The sequence below is a fragment of the Notechis scutatus genome, chromosome 1 (assembly GCF_049901735.1).
Source record: "Notechis scutatus isolate UNSWTSFEM ecotype Mainland chromosome 1, rNotScu1.2, whole genome shotgun sequence".
Taxonomy (NCBI): Eukaryota; Metazoa; Chordata; class Lepidosauria; order Squamata; family Elapidae; genus Notechis; species Notechis scutatus.
In genome coordinates, this window is record NC_142009.1 from 316,635,592 (window position 1) to 316,663,131 (window position 27,540).

The 27,540-nt window shown below is 39.7% G+C and overlaps 2 protein-coding genes across 3 annotated transcripts in view; both read right to left on the minus strand.

Annotated features, from left to right (window-relative positions):
* Window positions 1-699: 699 nt before the first annotated feature.
* CCDC198 (coiled-coil domain containing 198) lies at window positions 700-14,562 on the minus strand. The gene is made up of 7 exons (XM_026670071.2): window positions 14,379-14,562; window positions 14,007-14,248; window positions 10,279-10,373; window positions 5,830-5,916; window positions 5,312-5,401; window positions 4,530-4,692; window positions 700-2,736 (listed from the first exon to the last, which is right to left on the minus strand). Exons 1-7 carry the CDS (start codon window positions 14,435-14,437, stop codon window positions 2,480-2,482), a joined length of 993 nt encoding a protein of 330 aa, XP_026525856.2. The 5' UTR covers window positions 14,438-14,562; the 3' UTR covers window positions 700-2,479.
* An 11,104-nt stretch (window positions 14,563-25,666) lies between these two features.
* The window catches only part of SLC35F4 (solute carrier family 35 member F4), a 147,292-nt gene continuing 145,418 nt past the window's right edge, over window positions 25,667-27,540 (minus strand). For both annotated transcript variants that reach the window (XM_026670072.2, XM_087952415.1), the window contains exons 7-8: window positions 27,196-27,285; window positions 25,667-26,148 (exon numbers count right to left, since the gene is read on the minus strand). In XM_026670072.2, coding sequence (XP_026525857.1) covers window positions 25,907-26,148; window positions 27,196-27,285 — 332 coding nt within the window. In that variant the 3' untranslated portion in view covers window positions 25,667-25,906. The remainder of the gene's footprint in view (window positions 26,149-27,195; window positions 27,286-27,540) is intronic.

Sequence of the window (27,540 nt, forward strand, 5' to 3'; positions counted from 1 at the left end):
TCATCCAATGAGGAAAGAATGATGTAAATTTGATGCAGCTCTGAAAATACCAGTTCCTTTTCATGTAGCTCTTGAAAAGTTCTTTTCATGAAGTTCAAATGAGCTAACATATCTCCATCTTTCAGAAGACATGCTCTAAACAGTTTATGTGTAAGATGTATGCGTGCACCTACACTGTCACGAACATAAATCCTCTTCAAATTCTCCCAACACCTAGCAGCAGACTCTTCTCCACGAATATGGACTAGCTGCTGGTCACTCAGTGTTAGTCCGATTATACAAAGAGCTCGTTCGTTGTTCTGTTTAAAGTCAGCAAGCTTCTTGGCATTGTCCTCATTTTCTGGATCCCAAGCATTTACATCCGGTGGGTCTTGAACTATATTCCATAAAACTTCTCTACGCAGAAATAGACTGCACTTCATAGACCAGGAAACATAGTTTGTTCCATCCAAACGGGTTATCAGTGATAGACTTGTTGAAGGGTCTTGTGCCATCTTTATCAGGATAGTAACCCACAATTAAACAGTAAAGAGCTGTCTGTGTACAGTACTGGGCATTCACACTAACTCTCAGTTATCTGAGCCTGGTATGACCTGGGCCCATAACCAGTGTTGAGGTAATTCCCCGTTAGGAGAATGAGCGCATACAGGGAGACATAATGAGAGTGGTGAAGAATAACACACAACTAGCACACAGATACACTGTATAGTAAAATGTAGGTTTTTACTTCCAATAAAAATGGTTAAGCAAAGTCAAAACAAGCAGTCCAAGTCATTCACAGTTAAAGCAGTCAGTTTTCAGTCCAGGGATAATCCAAATAACAAAGTCCAATATCAAAAACAGTTCAGTAACACACTTACATCAAATCCCAGATGAACTATGATCAGTAACACTCAATACGAATGGCAACACTCTCCAGAAACAACAGAAGAGAACAGACTGAATAACCCAGGTTTCTGGCTCCATCTTATGGCCATTTGCGGAACCACACCCAATTACAGTTTTAGCATTCTCTTAAAGAGACAGTATTAAAATGTCTATCCTGGTTTATATATTTTCCAAGCCAACTATTAGGTGACTTACATTCCTAACAATGTGTATATGTTGCCATGAAAAATACCTACAATTCTCATTTATTTCCCTGTTTTTGGGGGATTGCCTAGGAGAAGAAAAGCAGCGTACTATCCCCTCTTCCTCTTACTCCTATTCTTTTATTTCTTTTTCCCTTTTATTTATTTTATTTATTTGATTTATCAATTGCTTACAAGATAATGGGTATAAGTATAAACATGAGTAAGAATACAGGAAATAGGTACAAATAAATGGGGACAATAGGACAGGAACGGTAGGCACAATTGTGCGCTTATGCACGCCCCTTACAGACCTCCTAGGAATGGGGTGATGTCAGTAGTGGATACTTTGAGATTAAAGGGGTGGGGGTTTGAGGATGTAACAACAGAGTCAGGTAGTGCATTCCAGGCATTGACCACTCTGTTGCTGAAGTCATACTTTCTGCAATCAAGTTTGGAGTGGTTTACATTGAGTTTGTATCTGTTGTGTGCTCTTGTATTGTTGTGGTTGAAGCTGAAGTAGTCATTGACTGGTAGGACATTGTAGCAGATAATTTTGTGTACTACACTTAAGTCCAACCGTAGGCAGCGTAGTTCAAGGTTGTCCAAGCCCAAAATCGCAAGCCTATACTTGTCTAATCTTACGGACAACAAGAAGTTAAAGGAAAGTGTGAAAGGACAGGCTATTTGGGTAGATTGCAAACACCCATGCTCCTTCCATCCCATCTTTTTACCTAGTGTCAGGAGAGTTCAGCTGCCAATAACACAACACTACATGCACATGGCTGTGTGGAGGGAAGAAGACAAGGCATGCTTTTTTGAAGCTTTGTAGCTCAAACATCATGAGAGACAAAAGTGAAAAATTCAGCAATGAAAGCCAAAGGCCTGCTGCAAAAGAGGCAACGGGAAAGGAGGGAGCACTGGGAAAATTGAGGATTTGTGGCATTTCCCTACCTTGTAACCTCAGGTTTGGAGGACACAAAGGTTCTCCTTCCCCAGCAGAACATAGGTGCTTTTTCCCCAGTGGGCATTCCACAGAGGAACTGTAAAGAAACCAGTGGGGAAACAAACATGTTGAAAAGGATTAAGAACTTTGCCAGATGGCCACTGAAGGCTACAAGAGAGCAGAAAAAGGCAAAGAAATCCAGAAAGAGAGAGATTGAACTTTGTAGAATGGGAGTGCAGACAGCAAGAACACACAGAATCTAGAACCAAAGATATATAGAGTTTAAACATCAGAGGGGATATTGGTTAGCAACAGAAAACTATACTACAGAACATAGAAAACAATAATATGATATAGAAAAGAGGACATTAAAGAATTAAACATAGGAGAATTACAAATGGAAGGAGAGAATAATGTCAGAATACCATCTCTAAAAGGCTGTCTTATACATGGCTTGTATAATTTAGAGTTCTTTATCAAAGAAATCATCAAAAAGGGTAATCCTTTCTGTCTTAGTTCTCACTAAAGCAGGCCTCCGATAAGATTTCCTAAAGTTGTCATTGCAATCGCTCCAGTTATTGGTGTCAGTGCTGGAAGCATCTGAAGACGACTCCATTGTTGCTTGTTGTTTCCACAGCCATGTCTCCACTTTGTCTCTCTGGTCCAGATGGGATTTAGGTGACCCAGGTCCTTTAAGAAATTCTCTGTGCCACAAATCTCCTAACAAAACAAGCAAAGGAGACTTCAATATTGTACAAACACACAGGAAGAACTGTGATGCATTAGATTTGGTTTCTGAACATGAAACCTTAGATTTGGTCCAGCTTAGCCCCAACCTAGCACTTCAGAAACCATAATCCATTGATAGCCTTGGCCCTACTGGCCAGGGATTATGAGAGTTGGGGACCAAATTCTCTGAAGAAGATCAGGTTGGCCCCACAGCATTCCTGCAAATAAAATGCTAGAGGTTGATGCTTTGGCTTGGGTTACATCAGCATAATTTTTATTCTAAAATATTTTAACAGATCAGGCATCAAGGATCTTAAGTAGACATATAAGAGCTTCACACCTGAAGTCTGAAATCACATTGCCTACCTCCGATATATTGCTCTTGTATATAATGAACTTTAGCTTTCTCCCAAAGGTGTCATTCTTCAGAGGCAAAAGGCCACACTTTTCCATCAACGTATGAAAGGCTGTTCTAGTCTTTTGTGATGAAAACAACCAAGATTAATTTGTTAGCCTTTGAAGCATCACAAAACCTATCATTGTCTCCTTTTATGAAATGAGCACAATAAAAGAAAAGGCAGGTTCTTATTTCCACTTAGGACTCATTTCCACTTAGGAAGAGCTAATGGGGAAAAATTCTACAATCAAGTATTAATCCCAAGGCATCTCTCTAAAAATGATTACTGTTCAGTTCGTGGGAGAAGCTACTCTGGAACATACGCCTATGGCCATTCTTCAGGCACTTTTTGACCTAGTATTCTATACTAACACTTTGTCACAGTTAGAAATGAATTCTGTGTTATTCCAATTCAGAAATAGATTGTGGCACCTGGAATAGAGTCTCTCCATTCCTAGAATTTCTAAAAGCTTATGGAATGGCACAAATTTTACAACATGCCTGATCCTGTATCATTCAAGTGGCTAAGGACTTTATGTCAGATCTAGTATTTTTATTACAGGTGGGTATAGTAAAAAAGATAAATGGTTTGATGCAACAATTTGCTATTGGGAAAGCAGAAAAAAAAAAACAATAGGACAATAAAATGACATATCTAATCAAAAGTTTTGCATAGTTGTATAACTTAGCGAACGGATTTGGCCATGTAATGTGCAAGGGATTAGCATACCTTAAAAAGCAATAAACACAGAACTTCTCAATGTGGCCCTAATACTTTATGTCATCTCTACTATACTGGAAGTCAATCAGCATGCAATCTGAAAGCCAAGTGCAAAATAGAAACAATGCCTCTATGGCTGTATTCTTGGAATGATTTCATCCCAACTGGAACCTGTATTTCCTGTTTTAATTCTAGTTATCGGGGAGCTCACGGGCATCTCTTGTTCTGACATCCTCCGGCATCATTTAGTGAGCTATTTAGTGATTACTAGAATCAATACCCTTGTTTCAGTCACACTTGAATGATTAATATTGAAGCATATTGGTCTACATCTATTGGGACGTGTTGCAAGAAGATAGCAATAGCAATAGCACCTACACGTATATACCACTTCATAATGCTTTACAGCCTTCTCTAAGCAGTTTACAGAGTCAGCATATTGGCCCCAACAATCTGGGTCCTCATTTTACCTACCTCAAAAGGATGGAAGGCTAAATTAACCATGAGCTCAGGATCGAACTCATGGCAGTAGGTAGAGTTAGCCTGCAATACTGCGTTCTGACCACTGCACCAAAATGTAGATGGATTTACAGAGAGTTCTAAGATGGTGCCGATGTAAAGATCAGCAACGCTGACTTCAAAATTGATTGTTTTGATGATACTTACCATGGCTTCCATTAAATGTTTTGTCATGCTCAGTAGAGTGTTGCTCTTCATCATCAGAACTCTGAGTTCCCAGCACATGCTCAAAAGTGCCCAGCACATGAAGATCTCTCATTTTTGGCTTATTAAGCCTAGCCTCCTGTTGCAGACGCCTTTTTAGTTCTGCCTGAATTGATAAATAATTCCTTATAAGTTACAGATACACAATGGTCTCAAAATGGCTTAAGAGATATTCTTCTTTCTGAAAGAAACTGGAGTTGTTTTCAAAAATGCCAGCAGAATTTTAATCACCTTAAAAAAAAACACATCTAGACTTCTGAGAATTCTTGGTGGAAAATCATGGCCAGTAGCTTATTTATTTTAAAAAAAAGAGGTTTGCATTGTTGATATACTCTTAAAAGTACAGTATGTTCTTATTTTATCTTAAAAATAAGAGCAAAGTTCTAAGGTGTAATTTCTTAAAAAATAAATTAGCTGAGAAATAAAATTTTAATAAACATGTACGTATAATTGCTATACAAATGAATAAGTTTCACATGATTAATGTAGTAATATATGTTTATTATGCTTCCAGCTTGATGATTAAACAGATCAAACAACTATTCCTATACATACGCCAAATTTCTACAAAATTGAGATCTTCAATACAAATTTCTACAAAACACACACCATTAAATTGCTATTCAGTGCATAAAACAGAGACTCCCTCAATTTATTCTATCATCCACTTTTCTCCTTAAATATTCCAATGGTATTACACCAGTAGTAAAGTATCCCAGGTTTACCTCTTTTCTTATTTCAAGCATCTTCATCTGCAGTAAATACTGTCTTCTTCCAACAGGATGCCTATCAATGTGTTCTCCTCTCTCTAGTTCCTTCCAGGTTAAGCAGAGGATTCAAAGACATAACAAAAACCTTTTATGAAACAAGTCATCCAAGTACTCTACAAAAATAACTGTACTAAGGGCAGGATCTATATTACTTCAGCAATAGCTGGGTGACACTATAGGTCACTAACACATAAATGGCTTGTGTATCAAGCATGAATTTCTAAAACATGCAAGTAACAGAGCTAACATATTTGATTTTACAAATAAAAATGTAACCCTATTTATTTCTACCTACTTAACTGGGATCACAAAACAGTTTTCTTTGTATGGTGGAGGAAGAGACAGAAGAAGGAGCAGCAGGAAGAGGAGGCATGTTTAACATTTTTAGAAGAGCGTTGAGCTTTAATTCCAAACTCATCTTTCTTTTATTTATAAATCAATTCTTGTACCCCCAGTTTCCTTTGAATATTTACCTTTTCCTTCTGAATCACTGTTCCACCTTGCAGATTCGGGTATGTGGCTGCAGGGATGTTGTCTGCAAGAATAAATGGCTCCAATTTCTGCAAAGCCAAGGAAAGAGTAAAACACTCTGGAATCAGAGTGAGCTAACTTGATGCCTTGTGGCAGAGTCTATTTAAATATGCCCTTCAAGAGCAGATTTGCAATCCATGAGATTTTCATACATTTTGTACAATAGGGGTCAAACTATTCTCCAAAGCACCTGAAGGCAGGACAAGAAGCAATGGATGAAAACTAATCAAGGTGAGAAACAACCTAGAATTAAGGACCAATTGCAGGATCCAATCCGGGACCAGAGGTTTTGTCTTCCAAGTTTTTAGACTTGTGCTGGTCCCAGTGACTGCCACAGATTGGATCCCGCAACATAATCCTGGGACATGTATATTTCCCTTTATTCTTAAGGAGAAATTTCCTGACAGAACAATTAATCAGTGGAACAATTTGCCTCCAGAAGTTGTGAATGCTCCAACACTGGAGGTTTTTAAGAAGAGATTGGACAACCATTTGTTTGAAATAATACAGAATCTTCTGCTTCAGCAGGGGGTTGGACTAGAAGACCTCCAAGGTCCCTTCCGACTCTGTTATTCTTTATTCTATTATTCTAAATCTGGGGCCAGACAAAGGTTGTGCTTTTCCCCTAAAATGTATGCAGTGGCATCAGAATTGTTTAAGAATTGCAAACTCTTTCTTTGTACTTCTTGGAATGACCACAATGTTTTCCCAGTGATAATGCCGGTGTGCTGCTTTATTGTTGTTGTTGTTGTTTTAAAATTTACTTAGATGCATAAGTTTATAACAGGTGTTTTTATGCTGCTTTGATCAAAACGATCTAAAGAGAGAGGAGATGCCTTCAGGGTTTCACTCAGGGTGTCCATGGGGGCGGTGTCAAAAAAATTAAACCACCATGTGATCAAAGCTCTCCCCCCCTTTTAACCTGGCCTGATCTCCTATATTTCAGAAATGAAGTACCATCCTCAATATACATTCTTTCCCAGAAAGTCTCATAAATCATCACTCGATAGATTTCATTCTGCAGGGCATTTATTAAAATTTATAGCAACTTGTGACATTTTAACAGTTTCACAAGCAGTGGTGTCCACAGAGTAAAGGTGGAGGCAGGGAGGTTTTGTTAGGTTGATGACATTAGCATAGTTAACTTCACCACTTTTCTGTAGGCATCAAGGTGGCTCATGTCTACTCAAGAGGGTAGAGGTTAAAGTGCAGTGACGTTTTTGCATTCTGATACAGGAGTTTTCAATGTTTCTGCCATCAGACAAAGACTGGCCAGATGTAGCAAAGGGCAAATTATTTACAGCTCTTCCAATGTAGTTTGGTACTCAATGCCAGTTATCCTAGAATGGGATATATAGGTAGTCCTGAACCTACGACCATTCATTTAGTGATCTTTCAAAGTTATAACAGCATTAAAAAAGCAGCTTAGGACTTAGTCCTCCCATTTGCAACCATAACAGCATCCCCAGGTCACATGATCAAAATCTGGGCACTTGGTATCTGGCAAGTATTTATGAGAGTTGCAGTGTTGTGGGATAATGTGATTGCCATTTGGGATCTTCCCAGCCAGCTTCCGACAAACAAAGTCAATAGGGGAAGGTGGATTCACTTAACAACTATGTAATTCACCTCATTGCAGTGATTCGCTTAATGCCCGTGACAAGCCAGGTTGTAAAATTGGACGTGATTCATTGAACAACTGCCTTTGCTTAGCAACCAAAGTTGTGGTCCCAGTTGCAGTCCTAAGTCAAGAACTACCTATAGCTGGCCAGGCAGCCATTTCTGTTTGTTGTATATTTCCCAACAACCTTTTCCAGGATTGCATGTTGAACCTGTTTTTATTTATCCAAAATGCAAAGTGTTACGCAGAAGAATACTTGCATTCCTGTAGATAAAAATTTGTCTTTCACAGTCAATCCTACATTGAACAGATTTAAGGACTTACAACAAAGAAGAAAAATCAAAAGAAAAGTTATAGCACTTTTATAAGCATTGACTTCCAAATTATACACCCCACATTATTCAGTGGAGTTTTTCCAAGCAGAGAAACCTCTGCCTTTGGCATTTGTAAAGAATGGTTACTAATCAAGGCACAGTCACTAGGTGGCAGCCAGTAACACTACAAAGCTAAAGGTTTCCTTAAATGTTGCAAATGCTGTTGATGTGCAAAAGAGAGGAGGCAGAGAGGTCGCAGTCTTTCTAGCTGATAGATAGACATCATCATGCACGATTGAAAATACAAAAAGTATAAAAAAGATAATTGTTCAATTTAAAATAAAAACAAAATGCTAAAATTGTGTAAGATTTCATACAAGTTCCTTGTATGTTGTTCCACACAGCTTTTGGTCCACCTGAACAGATCCTATATTACCTAGGTCAATATATCTCAACCTTGTCAACTTTAAGATACATGGACTTCAATACCCAGAATACTCTAGCATTGCTGGTTGGGGAATTCTGGGAATTGAAGTTCACACATCTTAAAGTTGACAAGGTTGAGAAACACTAACCTAGATCCTATCCAAGTTTCCATTACGATATCTGATAGAAAAAAAGGCAATAAATAAATAAATAGGGCATTCATAAATTTGCAACCATCACAATATATGACAATTTTCACACTTTAAATAACCCAAGGACTCTCTTGAGTGCTCCAGATTATTTTATGATTTTGGAAGAAAGTATAGAAGTAGGCTAAAAATAGCATTTAAGGAACTCCTCAAACCTTCAGTGACATTTCTCGTTTCATGCTGTGCTGTATTAAGATGACCAGGTCTTCTTGGCTAGTTTAAATATTGTTAGTGGTCCAAGCCCACATTATAGCTTACTTGAAAGAATTGTTGGTTCATTTACTTAGGCTTTGCTTTTCCCCTTTTGTAAATGCTATAGAGCAGTGATCCCCAACCTTTTTTTGCATGCCGCGGCCCGGCACCGGCATCAGCTGGGCGCCGCGGCCTGGTCCGGCATCAACTGCCGCCATCTTTTGATGAAAAGTGCTTCCGGTGACCTCACGGAAGCACTTTTTCATCAAAAAGATGGCGGCGCCAGCGCTCGGTGAGCTTTTTCGGGTAGAAATGGCTTTCTACCCGGAAAAGCTCACCAGAACGCTAAGCGCCGCCATCTTTTTGATGAAAAGTGCTTCCAGTGAGCTTCTACCCGGAAAAGCTCACCGAAGCACTTTTTATCAAAAAAGATGGCGGCTTCAGCAACCAGCGGCCCGGTAAGACTTGTTCCACGGACGGTACCGGTCCGCAGACCGGCGGTTGGGGACCCTTGCTATAGAGCACTGAACACCAGAACAACTAGACCCACAAGAACAGTTTTTCCCCGAACAAATAATTCCCTCAACACTGTCCAACTATTTACAAAGTCTGCACTACTATTACTATTACTATTAATCCTCCCATCCTTCCTTTCACCCATTTCTTCCCACTTATGACTGTATGACTGTAACCTTGTTGCTTGTATCCTTACAATTTATAGTGACTGTTTTCTAGTATGATTTGATTGCTTATTGTACCCTATGACTATTATTAAGTGTTGTACCTTATGATTCTTGACTCTTGACAAATATTTTCTTTTATGTACACTGAGAGCTTATGCACCAAGACAAATTCCTTGTGCATCCAATTACACTTGGCCAATAAAGAATTCTATTCTATTCTATTCTATTCTATTCTATTCTATTCTATTCTATTCTATTCTATTCTATTCTACTCTACTCTACTCTACTCTACTCTACTCTACTCTACTCTACTCTATGCGGGACTTATCTGGGGGAGAGAAGTGGAGCCCTATAGGCAAGTGAAATGAATAGATTACAAGGTCAGTGAATCCTCTGGGTGAAACTTGGCAATAAAAATGAAAGACCTGGATAATCAACCTTAAGGATGTAACACAGGTCTCATTAGAGAAGGCTTCTTCAGCTTCCATTGAGACAATATCTTTCATTGATGCATTTGAAGGTATGTTTCCTCTCCTTTTTGCCTAATTGGCTACTTTTCATTCAGAACCTTAGCACTTTGCCCAAAATTTGGAATGGAAGGTTCCTCATGAAACACCTCTTACAATTTTACTCATTAATGAAGCATTCTAACTCTGCAAACTAGGCCACATGAAAAGAATCAACAAGCTAGCAAGATGCATCCAGCAGGATCTCATCAAGTATTCTCAACAAGAAGAGGATGCTGGAGGGGATTGATGGAGAGTGAAGAAGGAGACAGACCTTCAAAGAGATTTTAGCAAATTGAAGAACACTAACAAGAACTCCTTGGGGAGTAGATTTTTCTCATTGGAATTTGCTGATGTGGCTTGAAGAGACAAGATGTCAGCAATTTAAATTGAGCCTCAGTGTGTAAGAGATAGGAACTAGGGATCAAGAGGCATCTTACCTGAAGCCTTCGAGGTGGATGTTGCTTGATGATGCTTCTTTCTCCTCCTCCTCCTCCTCCTCCTTGCATGGGGTCTAACAGATTTGGTCTGAGCACTTGAAGGAAAGGAAGCATTTAAAAAATCTGAGCTGATTATGCATAATTAGTTATTTACAATTTGTTTGTCATGGAAGACTGATTATTTTATATTTTTAAAATAAAGAACGGGGAACACAGCTCATATTTTTTATCATGCCTTTAGAGTTTATTGATAAAAACAAGGAATGGTGGATACATATAACCAGTTTTTCTCAATCTTGTCGATTTTAAGATGCATGGACTTCAGTTCCCATAATTCCCCAGCCAGCAATGCTGAGGAATTCTGGGAGTTGAAGTCCACACATCTTAGAGATGACAAGGTTGAGAAATACTACATATAATACATCCCTTCTTATCAGTCCAAAGCTATTTACTCAAGGGCCCTTTTTGTGAGTAAGTAGCATAGAGATTCATGAAGACACTGTCCAGGACACTCACAAAACTAACACTTCAGCTGGATTAGTGTGAGAAAACAGCTGCAAAAGAATTACAAACTGTCTTTTGCAGGAAATCACTTTTCCATTATAAACAACAGAATCCATTTTTAAAATCTTTTTCATCAAACCCAGATGTTTATGCAAGTGCTTGTGGATAATAAAATGATACAGGATCTGTTGCTAAATGACCGGAACACATTTGTATTCTCTGTAGTCTTTCAACTTGTGAGAAGTGACTCCACTTAAAGTAGGAGTACATTTCCTTTTATCTTTAAAAGAGAATAATATGCTGCTAGATTATCGAGGAGAGGAGAAGGAAATATCCAGACAGAATCACATTATCATTATTATCTTTGGGGAAACAGATTATCTTTTCATGGTATAGGTACAAAATGTGAAATAAATACAAGAAACGAAAACAAAGCATGACAAATTACCAACAATGGTACATTGGTATATCTACAAGAAATATCACTTGTCTCCAAGCCAGAACTAGTGGAACCATAAAAAAGACAAAATAATAGAAATTTTAAAAGCTAATGTGCTCTGAGACTTTAAAATTCAGACAGACAAGTATTTTACCATACAACCAGGGGTGGGATTCAAATTTTTAACAACTGGTTCTGTGGGTGTGGCTTAGGTGGTGGGCGTGGCTTGGTGGTCATGTGACTGGGTGGACATAGATTGGTGGTCATGTTATTGGCTGGGTGTTGCCAACTCAATATCACTTACATCGAGGCACACATCTCCTCCCCTGGCCTCTCATGACTGTGGGGATGCTGCAACAGTCATAAGTGTGAAAAATGGTCATAACTCACTTTTTTCAGTGCCATTGTAACTTTGAATGGTCACTCCACACAAGCAAATTACCAGCAAAAGAGGGGGAAAAAACTCCAGAGATGTTCCTGAGACAGGAAGTCTAGTCCTGCCAAGAATGTAATAAGGGTTAATGGAGAGGCAGTTTCTGTAAACAACACCAGAATGTTTCCTTTCTGCCTTCCCTACAGGATTAGGCCAGTAATTTTTTCTAACAACTGGTTCTCCGAACTGCTTAGAATGTTAACAACCGGTTCTAGTGAATAGGTGCGAACTGGTAGAATCCCACCCCTGCATACAACATCCCAGAATTAATAACTGTCAATAAGAAAAGAGAAAAATAAGTCTTGGTAATGGACATGGCAGTACCTGGAGACAGCAGAAGAGAAGAGAAAGAACTGGAGAAAATAACAGAATACAAAGATCTGCAAACTGAAGTAGAATGGCCATGGCAAAAGACAGCAAAGGTAATACAGATAGTAATTGGTGCCTTGTGTACAATGCCAAAACATCTGGAGCACCAGTTGAACACTATTAGCATTGGCAAAATTACCATCAATCAATGGTCAAAGGTAGATTTACCTGGAATAGTTTACATCTGGCAATTATATTTTCAAAAGTATTAAATTATTATTAAAATTGTTAATAAACGTTCAAGAAATATAAGGCAACTGATGGCTCTGTCAGATTCCTTGAATGCTATATAGAGTAGAAAGGCAAGTTAGAAGACACTTCATATTAATCAATCAATCAACCAATCAAGATTTTGTTTGCAGTCTGATTCACAAGCCAACTGGGCCAGAACTCCAAATGGTGCAGCCTTTTATTTCCATAACAGTCAAGCAGAAGGTAAATCCACAAGAAAAAGCTTAAAATGGCCCCATTCCTTGCTTTTTAAATGCCTCCTCCTAAGAATTGGTCTTTCCCCTTGGCAAGGGAAGTTCTACCATTCAGCTTCTCATTAAACTCTGAACCATGGGACTATTTACTCAGCACCTCGTTCCAAGAGACTTTTAAGACTTTATTCCGGAGCGGTGGTAGGTGATGTGACAATGCATCCATAAAAACCTTCTTTCAAGCTCAAGACAGACTTCCTGACCCGTTTAATCTTTCTCGCTAGCTGGGGAATTCTGGGAAGTGAAGTCCACGATGCCAAGTTCAAAGAACACTGGTTTAAGTCAATTCATTTTTGTTTTTAATTGGTCTCTTGATTCTTTTCCTAAAAACTGTATTTCATATGTCTGAATTTGTCTTGCTGTGTAATATGCCTGCCTAAAGGATTCGTTGCTGCTTTCCTAATTTAATCAAACTAATTTTTGCAACAATTGTTAAGCTAATCGCTGCAGTTGTCATGTGATCATTAAGTGAATCTGATTTCCCACATTGACTATTCATTGGAAGTTGGCTGGGAAAGTCACAAATAGCTACCATGTGACCCTGCAAATAGACAAATAGCTACAGTGTGACACTAAATACATGCTGGAATTTCAATCATGTGTGTTGAGGTAATTCCCCGTTAGGAGAATGAGTGCATACAGGGAGACGTATAGAGAGTAGTGTTGGAATAATGCACACAGAGCACACAGATACACTGTACAGTAAATGTAGGTTTTTACTTCCAGAAAGGTAAGCAATCCAAAGTCATTCACAGGTAAATCAGTCAGTTTTTCAATCCAGGGATAATCCAGTAACAAAGTCCAGTGTCAAAAACAGTTCAGTATCAGACTTACATTAAATCCAGTAATATCAGTCAATTAGAAGAAATGGAGCAACGGCAATACTTTCCAACAGAAGGAAACAGAGATACACTTACACTCTCTTCTGAGACTCAGACTAAACAACCCAGGTTTCTGGCCCCATCTTATGGCCGTTTGAGAAACCACACCTAATTACAGTTTTGCATTTTCTTAAAGATACAGTTTTAAAATGTTTATCCTGGTTTATATATTTCTAACCCAAATAGCTGTTAGGTGACTCATATTCCTAACAATGTGACCTGAATTTTGATCATGGGATCAGGGGATGCTGTGGTGGTAATAAGTGTGAGGACCAGCCTAAGCCAGATTTTTTTTCCCGATTTTGATGTAACTTTGAACTTGCAAGTTGCAAAATGAATTATTGTAAATTGAGAATTATTGTAAATTAATGATTGTAAATTAGTATGTGCTAATGCCACCTGGAACAATGAAGGTAAAAAGTGACACTACAATCCAAACTTCTTCAAACATTTCACGTTCTACTTTTGATTCCAAAAATATCGTGTCACATTTTAGATATGGGGGAGGAGATAAAAAAACAAACAAACCCAAAGAGGGCCTTGAAGTTAGTGGAATTTTTTTTTTTTAAAGAAGTCAATCATGTTCTATTTTAAAAAGATAAAAGGAAATGTTAGGTTACCTGTGGGATTTCTTCCATAGCATGTCTCTCGCAAGGGTGGAAGTTGTCTTTCCAGAACTGGATGTCTCCCTGATGAGGAAACAAATGAGCTTGGCGAGGTCTGGAAGGAATAAACTGTCACACTATTAGGCTGTTTTGGTTCTCTTTCTTTGCATGGCATTGGTGTCACTTTGGTGACCTTCCTATGGGTCTTGGACGAATTCAAGCCCATGTTTCGGAGTTCGGGTTGAGCTGATTTCCACCTCAAGAGAAAGAAGGATGAAGCCCAGTCTTGGAGTTATTAAACATAGAAAGAGATAGAGAACCTCATTCCCAGCCTCAGAAATAATACAATGCAGTCCTCATAATGGGGTAGCACCGAGAAAGACCAACCTCAAAGCTGGAGAACATTTTGTTATGCAGGCATCTGTTCTCAAGGGTTTTGCTTTCATCCAGGAGAAATATAAGGCACAAATGAAGTTCAAGATATTTCCTTAGGAAGACAGGTGCACAAAAGAACAGAGACCAGCTTTGGTATTCTGTCTTGTTGATTTCTTTAATAGCTTCTTGAGATGAATCTGGATTCCCAACATATCCTAATATAGTTCTCCAAGGGCATTTTTCTTGCAGAATATCCCCATATGCATATGTGCGCATGTGCCAAAACACACATTTATCAAGAGCCAAAGGCCACGTGTTGCTATGGAAACTCCTTTATAAACTCTTCCCATTACCACACTTGGTGAGTCCAGTTAAACATTGACCTGGTCTGGAAACTTCCTCAAAGGAAAGAATGGGTATCTGGCTTACTCAATCTGAATAGTAAATTAGCCCCAAGCATTCTGGGAATCCAATGTAAAAAAAAATTACAGAACAGGAATTTGAGAACATACTCTTCTTTCTGTTCACCAAAGAATAGTTAATCCCAAACAGTCAGATACTGTTCTAGCATGCCCCTTCTACTTGGAATGTCATATTTGGTTTTCACGCTTTAAAAATGAGAAATCCAAATAGTACATACATAGTCTACCTTAGAAACAGGGTTTCTTGCACAAGATTTTAGAAGTAAGGTCTTACTCAAAAGGAGAGTTGCTTTATAGATGCTCTGGTGTGGTGTTCCTCAACCCTTAGCAACTTTAAAATGTATGGATGTTAAATCCCAGAATTCTCCAGTCAACATTTCCAGTTACACCTTCTATAGCTGGCTGAGGAATTCTGGGAGCTGAAATTGACATATCTTAAAGTTGCCAAGGTTGAGAAACATTGCTCTAGAGATTAAAATTTGGGACTTTCAAGAGTTTTGTTTCAGATTCTAATAGCTAACACAAAAAATGTCAAGGTCCTAAGTGCTACATGGATTCCATTTATTTATTATCAAAATTAAAAACCACCTATGTCCCTCACTTCTTTCTACATTGATGGACCTCTTCCTCTTGATGGTCTGGTTCATTTGTCAGCCCTGGGTCTTTATACTGCTTAATGGTTCACTTCTCCCTTGACTCCTGGAGTGACCTCTGATCATGCTTATCATGAATTGGGAATATGTAGCTCTGGATCTAGCTTACTGTTTCAATAGAAGAGAATATCTGTAGCTCAAGATTGGACAGTGAAATCCTTGATGTTCTCGAAGTTTGGTTGTTTACTTGCAGAAGTTTCATAATTAGATAACATCATCAGAGCTGGGGAAGGCGGAGGTTTGCTCCCTCGTTATATAGCTTATTGATGCCTGATGTTTCTGCTGCTTTATAAACTCAGCGCTCTTGAAGCAGGAAAGGTGCCTCACCATTTCAGCCCACTCAGGAACTCTGGCAGGTAGGTCATGGCAACTGCTACCTTAACAGAGATGTCTTTGGCAATCAGAGTGGTAAGGCCCATGGTACATAATACGAATAGGACTCATTACTGAGCTTAAAATGGCGTGATTTGGTGTCTTTTTGCCCTGGGTTCTGGTAGGTGGATTCTTTTGATTCTAGTGAAACTAAAAACCAAATCCTATGAGCTAGAAACCTGTCTGGGACAATGCACTTCAGCTGAAGAACATTTGAAGTGCCTTGCTATTTCGAGCCAAAGTCCACTAGTTCTGTGTCTTGTGCCAGCTTTCCAGCAGGTATTAAATGATCTGCAAAGTTTGCCGAGCCTCATAGAGTCCTGCTGTTTGTTCCCAAAATATGAAAAATCACACGGCTGAAAATCATTGGTTGCCACTGATTTTAACTGGCATAATCTGGGTTTGTTCTGGGGGCTGCAAAAATAGAATTGTGGAGCATATGTAACCCCAAAGTTACCCTATAAAATTTCCAATTGTATAATTTTTCAGAAGTGGGCTAAAATACATCATTGTTTATTTTTTCCAGGGGCTAAATGAAAAATAAAATTGGTAGTACATCCCAAGGTTTTCATTAGATTGGGAATATGTATCCTTTTCCAGTTGGGGACATTTTTTGAATTAAGCAATGTGATGGGTCCATTCACAAAGAACCTGCCTTGAGGGACTGATTCATTACAAAGCACCTATTTACTGGATATGAATGAATGCCAAATCTCCATTAACCTTTGTGAAGTCTGTGGCATTCCTAAACAATAGGAGATATTAATGTCTGTAAGGCATCCAGAAAGTATCCATGATATCAATCACTCCGAGACATTTTCTCTCCAATTGATTTATTTAGAAACAGATCTGGCATGTCAATGGCAATTTCCCAAAGTGAACATTTTTCGTGCATTACACAGAATCCACCTTCTCTCCCCCCTTCTCTCCTCCCACTTCTACACCTCACAAATCTCGAGAACCAATTAACTGCCACTGGAATTTCCTAATATGCCATACAGAATAACCTTGAACTTTTCAACTCCTCCAACTCTCTTAAAAAATGTGGCAGCTGAATTTCAAAGCTGACAGGCGTCCCCCCTTGAAAACTCTTCCTCCTAAAAGAAAAAAAAACAGATACAGGGGTTAACACATTGTCCTTAACCCGCTCTCCCCCCTCCACAAGGACCCTTCGGTTTGTGTGGAAAATCCTTATGGAATTGGTTAACCAATTGATCAGCATGAACATCCCAACTCTTTACCCAACTAGCATCTGAGAGGGGGTATCTTTTCCATAAGACCAAATATTGCAATCGGCCACGGTGTAATCTAGAATCAAGAATTTTTTGAATCTCATAATGTGTTTTCCCCTGTACCATTAACAGTTTAGGGGGAATGATTGGCGGTGGTCTTATCATTGAGGTAGTAGCTGGTTTTAGTAAACTACAATGGAATACTGGATGAATTTTCCCCAATATTCGAGGAAGACTTAATTGGACAGTGACCAGATTGATTATCTTTGAAATTGGGAACTGACCCAAGAATTTTGGACCCAGCTTCTTACTGGGCAGTTTCAACATAAGATACTTGGTCGACAAAAATACTTTGTCCCCTACTTTAAAAGGCAGTTGAAGGGATCCATGCTTATCCACCTGTTTTTTATAATTTTTTGCAGTTTCAAAGTTTTTTTTTGCATCTTCCCATCCTTTCTTTAATGAGTTCATCCATTCTGTTAGGGACATGGATGAGGGAAGTTGTCTAGGTAACTCTGGCATCGGGACAAAATCCATTCCAGTGTTGATTTGGAATGGAGTCAATTCTGTGCTGCTATGTACTGCATTATTGTAAGCAACCTCTGCAAAAGGTAATAACTCAGCCCAATTTTCTTGTTGATAATTTACATAGCATCTAATGTATTGCCCAGTCATGGCGTTAGCCCTCTCCACTGCTCTGTTACAAGCAGGATGGAAAGCTGAGGATAACCCTTGAGATGAACCAATGGATTTCAGAAATTCCCTCCAAAATTTTGCAGTAAATTGTACCCCTCTGTCTGATATTATTCTACAAGGTACTCCATGTAGTCTATAGATATGTTTCATGAACAGGTTTGCAAGTTTTTTCACAGATAGAAGTCCTTTGCAGGCTATAAAATGGGCCTGTTTAGAGAATAAGTCAATTATAGTCCAAATGATCATATTCCCTTCACTCTTAGGTAATTCAACAATAATTCAACCATTGCGATCTCTTCCCAAGGTTGGGTTGGTTCAGCGACTTGTTGCAGGAGGCCAGTGGGTTTTCCAGTTCGGTGTTTCATTGTGGTACAAATTGAGCAACTTTTTACGTAGTCTTCGACATGAGGTTTCATTTTTGGCCACCAGAACTGTAGTGTAGTGTAAATGTAGTGTTTTTAGGAATCCGAAGTGGCCTCCCAACCAGGATTCATGGCTACACTTTAGTACCAGTAGTCTTAGGGTTGTGGGTACATAAAGCCCTTTCCAAGCTAGTCCGTCATTCATTGTCAACTCAGTTTGATGGTCCAGGAACCAAGGATCAGTCAATAGGGCCATTTTCAATTCTGCAGTCAGCTTATCTTCCAGGTGTTTGGGGTTGCAGTTGGCTTGGGCTCAAGTGATCACTTGGCCTGCTGATTGAGCATCTGAAATTATGGTTTGTACTATTTCCTCTCGGTGGCTGTCAAACTGAGGTTTTCTGGACAAAGCATCCGCCAGTAAGTTTTTCCCTCCGGGAATATATTTAATGTTGAAATTGAATTGCTTGAAATATTGGGCCCAATGGACTTGTTTGGAATAATCTCCTAGGGATCTTTAGAGCCTCAAGGTTCTTATGATCAGTCCTTACCTCAAAGGCCTCTGGCACCCCTTCTAGAAAATGCCTCCAAGTCAACAAAGCCCATCGTACAATGAATGCTTCTTTCTCCCAGATCGTCCACCTTCGCTCTGTGTCTGTTAGCTTTTTGGACACATCAGCACAAGGCATCAGTCAGCCTTGAGAATCCTTTTGCAGCAAAACAGCTGCCACCACTATATCACTTGCATCCATTTGGACAATAAAAGGCTTGGTCGCTTCTGGGTGCTGGAGTATGGGCTCAGCTGCAAAGAGGCGTTTTAAGGCCTCGAAAGCTTTCTGACAGTCCATAGTCCAAGCCAGGGATTGACGGCTTCGGTTTGGTGGGTGATGGGCCTGTTTTTAATAGCTCTGTCAATGGGAGGGCAACTTCAGCAAAGGACGGAATGAATTGTCTATAGAAGTTGGCAAAACCCAAGAAACTTTGAAGTTGTTTTCGGGTTCTGGGGGGTTGCCAGTCCAGCACTGCTTTCACCTTTCTGGGGTCCATTTCAATCCCCAGGTTGGATATTCAGTAGCCTAAGTAGTCCAGCGACTCCTTGTGGAATTCGCATTTTGAGAGTTTCACATATAATTTGGTGGCTAGAAGTTTTTCTAGAACCTGTCAGACCAATTGAGCATGTTCTTCCATGGTTTCGCTGAAGATAAGGATGTCACCCAGGTACACGAGGACCCCCCGGTAAAGGTGTGGGTGTAGCATTTCATTGATGAGCTACTCCCTATGCAGGGGTGGGATTCAGCCAGTTTGGACTAGTTTGGATGTTAAATTTACATCTGGTTTGCCAAATCGGTAGTTGAACCGACCAGCTGGCCCTGCCCACCCAGGAGTCTCCACACGGCCCATTTTGGATGAAGATAAATGCAGGGTCCATGCGGAGGCTCTGGGAGGGTGGAAAAACAGCCCTCCCGGAAGTTCCAGTAGGCCATGCCCACCATGGCCACGCCCACCCAGCAACCAGGCAGTGAACCAGTTGCTGGGATTTTTGAATCCCACCCCTGTCCCTATGGTTGCGGTGCTGATGGTTAGGGAGGGCCTGGAGTGAGCTCTTTAGTCCTTCTGCAAAGAGCAAGAATGAACTGCGCCACTCCGACTGACTTTCCCCAATGTAGGTTACTCACTCACATAAAAACTCTCTTCACGCTTCATCGACTTCATAGTTATACTGCAAAGTAGTGACTGTGTGGATAACTCTCCTTTCCGGATTGAATGGAGATAATTGCTGGGGAGTAAGGGCAAAAAAGGGGGGACTTCTTGGAGGTGGGCAAAGGGATATGAAAAGACGATGAATCACCTAGTCCTTTCACAGTGTGCTGGGCTCTAAAATTGAATGTTTTTGCCATAAGATCAGGAGCTTTTGGTGTGCTTTAAGCAGTGAGTTAGAGCTTAAAATACTCAGCTTTATATCTTTATTTTCAAGGGTTTCATTGTGAAGGACTAAGTATTTTTTCTCAACTGTGTTTGACACAAAAGCAATGCCTTTTCTTTTACTGCTTGATTGTTCATAAAAGATTGCTCTTTTTACTGTCCAAAATTAGAAAGAGCCTGGAAGTTAATCTTTTCCAACTATGTAACAAATTTTATTAAAAGTCCTTCATGATTCATAATAGGTTCTGCCTTTTCATAATGTTTGTTAGTCAGAAAAAATAAGCGAACCTCTCCTACAATGCAGCAAGCTAAATAAGGGTTTAATATTGACAATACAAGGCTGAAAGTTTGATCCCATATCTGTTTTGAATTATGTCCTGCTGGATTATGTAGGGTTGATATAAAAATGAAGAGAGCATCTTCCTGACCCAACAGCCTACATGCTATATGTGCATTCTTCCCTCTGCCCTTTCCATTTAAATGCTGAAATCCTCTCATTCTCCTTTTGGGTGTACAACATTAAACCACAGCTTATTTAATCATGGCTTACTGAATAAACACATTTAGCTAGGTTTACATACAATATGATTGTACCAGTGGTGGGATTCAAAAATTTGTACTACCGGTTCTGTGGGCGTGGCTTGGGGGGGCATGGCAGGGAAAGGATACAGCAAAATCTCCATTCCCTCCCCACTCCAGGGGAAGATTATTGCAAAATCCCCATTCCCTCCCCACTAACCTGCTTTCCAGCTCCGTTCTTCTGGGCAGGGCAACAAAAGAAGACCCAGCCGATCAGCTGGATCACAACAACAGCCTATCATATACTAGCAAACCACATCATGGTTTGTCATCAGTTATGGACAGGAAACAAGAGGATTTAGGATTCCAGTCCAAACCTTTATTCAGCCATTCAGTTCCCTGCTGAGCTCTTAGTCATTCTCTGCCAACAAAAAGTAGTCATCAGAGATAATAACAGATTGTTTCAACTATCAAAATATACGTAAATGTGCAATTATTTATTACAGTTAGTCACGACTTACAACTGCTTGTTCAAAGTTATAACAGCACTGAAAAAAAGTTACTTACAATCAGTCCTTGAAGCAATAGCAATAGCACTTGGACTTATATACCACTTCACAGTGCTTTACAGCCTTCTCTAAGTGGTTCAACATATTGCCCCCAACAATTTGGGTCCTCTATTTTATCAACTTTGGGAGGATGGAAAGGCTGAGTCAACCTTGAGCCGTTCAGAATCGAACTCCTGGAGTGAGCAGTGAATTAGCCTGCAGTACTGCATTCTAACCACTACACCACCATGACTCTTGTAGTTATGATCGTCATAACATCCCCTGGGACCACATGATGAAAATTTGGATGCTTGGCAACCAGCATGTGAAGCATCATGAGATCATGTGACTACAATTTCTGATCTTCCCAGACAGCTTCCAACAAGAAGTGTAAATGGGGGAAGTTGGATGCACTTAACAACTGTACGATTCATTTAAAATTGCAGTGTCTTGTTTAATAACTGTGGCAAAAAAAATAAGTCATAACATTGGACGTGGATTATTAACAACCACATTGCTTTGCAATAGAAATCCTGGTCCCAGTTGTGGTTTTAATTCAAGGACTTCCTCTACTGGGATGATTTTTAAAAAGTGAAAAATTGGAAAGTGATCCAGGACAAGGCACAATCTTGAATTTCAGCAGTTGGTTGTCTGATCGGTATCAGAGCATAAGGCACCAGATTTATTTACAGGTTTCTAATTTTCCTTAGCTGCCACAGCCTCCCCTGGAGGACCAGGGCATGGGAATTGCACACATGGCACTACTTGTGTTTTTCCCAAGTCACCCCATTGCTATGCTGTGATCACATAAAGATGTATGAATGGTTGGTTTTGCAAGCTATTGAGATGTTCATTTCAGGTTATAAGAATGCATGTTCATTTCAGGTTATAAGAATGCATCATAGTCAGCACAAGGCACCTGGCCATTAAACACTCTGCTAGCTCCATTCAGTTGCCCAGATTCCACCCCGCAAGAGATGATGGGGTCATTAAAAGATTATGGTGATTGTGAGGCATCGTAGATTGTCATTGGGTCTTTTATTTTAAGTTCAGTCTCATCAATTGTGTGCTATAAGAGAAGATTCATTTCAACAGCAAGAAAGGGTTGCTTTTTCACTCCGGTGCAAGAGTTACTGTTGTGATGGCACCTTTCCTGCCTTTTCAGAAATGCATTAAGTTCCTGGGATAGTTCTGCAGTTTGCATTATTCACAACATGTTTTGTTTTGCTTTCAGGGAGAGGCTGAGATCGTCCCTTACGTGCCGAAGAATGTAATCTCGCAGCTGCCTCATTTGTCAAACTACATTTTCTTTCTCTCCTCTTCCTATTCTTAGAGGCCAGAGGCAGTTTTGTCTAACAAAAATTAAGTTAGCAGATTTCTGCACTTCTAAATGATTGAGTTTTGCCTGCACAAGAGAAGCTGTCTGGTTCTTTTCTCACATATGGGGCAAATCAGCCTCTCCCTGAGCTCAGCCTTTTAAGACGGTAACCAGAACTGCAGCCGAGAGCTGGTTGCTGGAGACACTGGCAGGCTCCTTCCGGTGCACAAAATGCCGCAGGAATTGACAAGACCTGACTTCCAGGATCCGTTTCATCCCAACCGCCATTTCTGTGGATTCCTTCAGAACCTAAGAAATTGTAACACGTGTCAGCAATAAACCACTGAAAATAAGGTCTGATTTCCAATTGTTTGGGTAAAAGAAGAAAAGGATGCATCTATTTCTTTAGTTTCCCCCCTGCTTTTGTTTAATCATGTATGATTCTGAGAGGCTCCGATAAATCCCTGCAGTTTTCTTGGCAAGGGCTTCAAAAGAAGTTTGCCATTGCCTCTTTTCTAGGACTGAAAGAAACTGACTGGCCCAAAATCACCCAGCTGGCTTTGTCCATAAGGTTGGACTAGAATTCAAGGACTCCCAAATTCTTGCCAGATGCCGTAACCACGACTGGCCTTAAAGAGGGAAAAAAAGAAAACAAAACAAGATTTGCTGTTTGCCCCAAAATTCTAACACTTGCCTTTGGGAGGCCTGACCATTTAGGTGATGTTGTCAACACAACCTTTAGTAGCCCACCAAATGAATACATAAGAGTATTCTGATCGCCACCAGACTGCATGACCTCATGTACATAGGTCAATGTTTCTCAACCTTCGCAACTTTAAGCTGTGTGAATTGCAACTCCCAAAATTCCTCAGCTATCATTGCAAGTTGAATTGAGAGTGACTGTCCAAGGTCACCCAGTGAGTTTTCAAAGTTTAGGCTGGATTAGTAACTTATAATACTTAAGAATGTTCAATGCAACCTGTCATTAAGGAGCTAGAAGTAGGTTTTTTACCTTCTTCTTTGCCCAGGTGATCTTGAACCCAATAATTGTGCAACTCTAAGCTTTTTCAAAGAGTGGTCCAAATGAGATGTGAAATTATTTGTATCAAATGTGCATTTTTAATCAAATAGGAATCCTGGGATAGAGCATTGGGCCAAGGTAAGTGTAGAAGGAAAGTAACAAAAAAATCCATTCATATTAATGATTGAAAGACTATGATATCTGGAGTCGGCAAAAGGCCATAAGAAAATGATTATTTCAAGAGTGAATAATGCTGAATTATGAGTTGACAAAGACAATCTTAGGCTGCATCAACTCAGCTTCAAATCACCGTGACAATTTATTCTATCTTGGTTAAACTCTGATTTGAGTACTATGACCAGTTCTGGATATTATGCCTTAAGAAGGATTCAGACAAACTAGAATAACCTGGAAAGGTGTTTAAATTACAGGAAGGCAAATTCCAGTTGAATAAAGATAACATTTCCAAGCAGTTAAGAGCAATTTGACAATGGGAATGATTGAAAGACATGGTGGAATCTCTCCTGCATTCCTGTTCAAGCAGAGGCTGGATGGCCATTGGCCATGCTTTAATTTGGATTCCTCCTCAGAGCAGTGAGTCAGCCTGAGTTATCTAAATGGCCCTTTTAACTCCACGATTCTAGAATTAAGTTACAGATCTAAGGATGGCCAGATTTGTTTTGATGTTTTTATTTCAAAATGCTATTGCCCAGCCCGTAAAGTTTAGTTAACAAAATTATTGCCGTATCATTCTATGTTGTGCACAGTATTTTATGTAAGCTTTTGTGGTTTAGAATGTGACTTCCAAAAATGAAAGAACTGTCATGCTTGTAAATAGAGGTGGTATTCAGCAGTTCTAACCGGTTCTGGAGAACTGGTAGCGGAAATTTTGAGTAGTTTGGAGAACCGGCAACTACCACCTCTGACTGGCCCCGCCCCCATCTATTCTCTGCCTCCTGAGTCTCAGCTGATTGGCTGGGTCTTCTTTTGTTGCCCTGCACAGGAGAACGGAGCTGGAAAGCAGGTTAGTGGGGTGGGAAAGGAATGGGATTTTGCAGTATCCTTCCCCTGCCACGCCCACCAATCTACACCCACAGAACCGGTAGTAAAAAATTTTGAATCCCACCACTGCCTGTAAGCACTTGGAGGTTTATCTGTGTCCACAGGGTCATCTGAGGAATGCTCCTGGTTCCTGTAGTCTGCAATTTTTCCTCTGAAAATCCATTCCTATTCCAAGGGCTTCAACGACTCTCTAAAGTCTAAAACAAGGGTGTCAAACTCACAGCATCATCACGGCAGTGTCACGTACGTATCTGGGCTTTCCCCCCTTTCATTAAACTGGGCTTGGGCATGGCCAGCATGTGATACATCCTGCCTGCGGGCCAGGAATTCGACAGTCCTGCTCCAAAAGGATGCAAATGACCAGCTTTCTGCAAAGAATATAAATCCTCCCATGCCCCACTATCCTGTCAGAGCTGAAGAAGCTTCTTGGATGAGAAGTGAAATGTCTTCAAAAGAAAAAAAAATGAAAAAATAAGAAAGTTCAGTTGTCTCCTGAAAAAGCACCCTGGGACAACTGTCATGCTGGCTTTTTTTGAAACTGGAAACCTAGGCTACAAGAACTTGAAATTGCAACGATTTCATTTTGGATGGCATGATAACCTAGAAAGCATGACACAAGTTGTATGTTGGCGTTGGGGTGTGATCTGTGCATGTGTCAAAATTGCAGTGTCTGAAATGTAGGTAGCTTAATTAGCTCCACAAACATCTGTTACTAACCAGAATGACAAAACAAAAGCCAAATAATATTATAATACACATTAACCCTCCCCGCAAACACCTATGGCTAGTAATTGGACAAAGCTGGAGTGTTTGTGATTGTAGCAGAATGAAGCAACCAGAACTGGAAAAGCAACGATTTGGATCTTGTACTTTCCCAGCTCAGCCTTTCCCAACTTTACACCCATTTAGATCTGCTGTGATTGCATCTTCCAAAAATGCTCAAGGGTAATAGGCTGGATAAACCTGCTATGGTGTTTGCACACACTACACACAACTCAGCACATGATATACCAGAGGGAATTTTCATAAGACTCAATGGCTGTGTCACCCGAGAATAAGCATGATGAGGCTGCTGCGACACGTCAACATCTATCAGCTGAATTCTTAAACTGAGTTATGGTTTGATTTAAAGACTTTTTTTCCCTGTGAATCCTCTTATAAAATACAAAAAAAAGTTTTATTTTGTTTTGATTTTTTTTTTAAAAAAAGGAATTTATTGTGGTTATTTTCACCTACTGCTGGACAAGCGTACAAATGTAAGTCATTTACATACCAATGTGTTGAGCATTAAATTTATAATCCATCCTTGGTTTTAACATTATCACTGTCCTTTTTAGTGTACAAGTGGGTGAGAAAAAAATATTAAATCATATTCACAGAATATACATGGTCGTGCAATCAAGAAGTCACCAGCTCTAAGCCAGTGGTATGGACACTGTCCCATTCGCTCTACTCCTGCTCCGGAAGTGAACATTTGAATCAGTAACATCTTCTGCATGCTCTTCACTTTTCTTCTCTTTTAAATTGTTGATGAATCTCAGTGTAATTTCATCCCATTCCTCAGGAAGAAGCAATAGCAGGAACCCAAGGCAGATGAAGATGGTGGCTCCCAATCTGACAACACTAAAAATCACCTCACGTTTGAGGAGATCAACAGCTACCAGGGGGAAAAAAATGAAAAAAGAATTAATCAAAATATCCTTCCTCCAGTTGTCAACCCAATTATGGGGAAGAGAGACAAAAGGGGCAACCATTTTAATAATTTTTCAGTGTATAGGGTCAAAGGTTTCCAACTTAGTGATGTTATTTTTGGATGGTGTCCACAATTATTGCTGGCCACCATCAATCAATGGAAAAACAGACAACATGTCTGCCCTCTCTGAATGTAAGGGTTTCCCCAAGAATTGGAATTCAGCAGAAGAATCTTTCACTGACTTTTTGGTCCCTAATTCAATTTGTTAAAACAATCGTTTTCACTCTCTCACACTGAATCTGTAGTATAGGACACACTGGTATCATCAATTTTGTTCATCTGAAATCACAGCAATGATAGAATATGACAGGTGGAATATGGAGCATCTGGGAATTACTAGTTTGAATTAGGATAAAAGTCTGCCTGTCTCACAGAAATCTGTTCTTGCCAATAGCTGATTTGGGGTGACCATTGTGCAATATTCCTAGGCATCCTGACTTCTTGAAGCTCCAGCTTATGAACATCAGGAGACAGCTTAATAGCTATGAAAATCAATTTGGCTGAGGAACAGACAAAACACCATCTCAGCCAGGGCCTAAGGTGATGAGAGGCTGTTACATCTTACAAGAACTTTAGAGGCTAATGGGCCATGGATCAAAGTCAAAGAAGTAAACAGCCACATGCGTTTTATGTAGTGCTTGGGAATAATTAGTTAAAGCTCGGTTTCTGTCTCCACTAGAATTTGCATATATGCTGAAGAGGTGTATATCTAGTTAACTTCACTCTTAGCATCTCTCAGAATGTTCTCTGCTGGTACTGATTAATTTAGATTCCTTTTGGACTAGGATGGTAATCCCTTCCCTGTGCTATTCCTTGGAAAAATTTTATGAAGAATCTAGTATTTCCTCTGAAGAAGTATACTGGAGATCTATTCTAGCAATACAGAAGAAACTAATAAATGCATTTATCTGTATACATATTTTTAAAAGCATTGCAATCCATCATTTGTACCTGCATTGCCAGGAACACTGAGTACTGTCCCAATAGATATTAAGATTGGATATGTAAGCACAACACCAACATTCACCAAAATGTTGAAAGCTATGAAAGAAAAAAGAAAAGGAGAAGTGAAGACATCTCTCACACAATAACTAGATCTCAACCTGCAAGGCTGAAATTAACTCATTTAAATCTCAATAAACTTATCCAAACCACCCTCTTTTTATAGTATCCAGCACTTGATCTTCAGATGTGTGTGTGTGTGTGTGTGTATTACAAAATGCTGAATTACATACTACCAAATTTGTAACTTCTAAGTAAAAAAGTGGCATTTTAAAAAAGTGGCATTTTAGTACT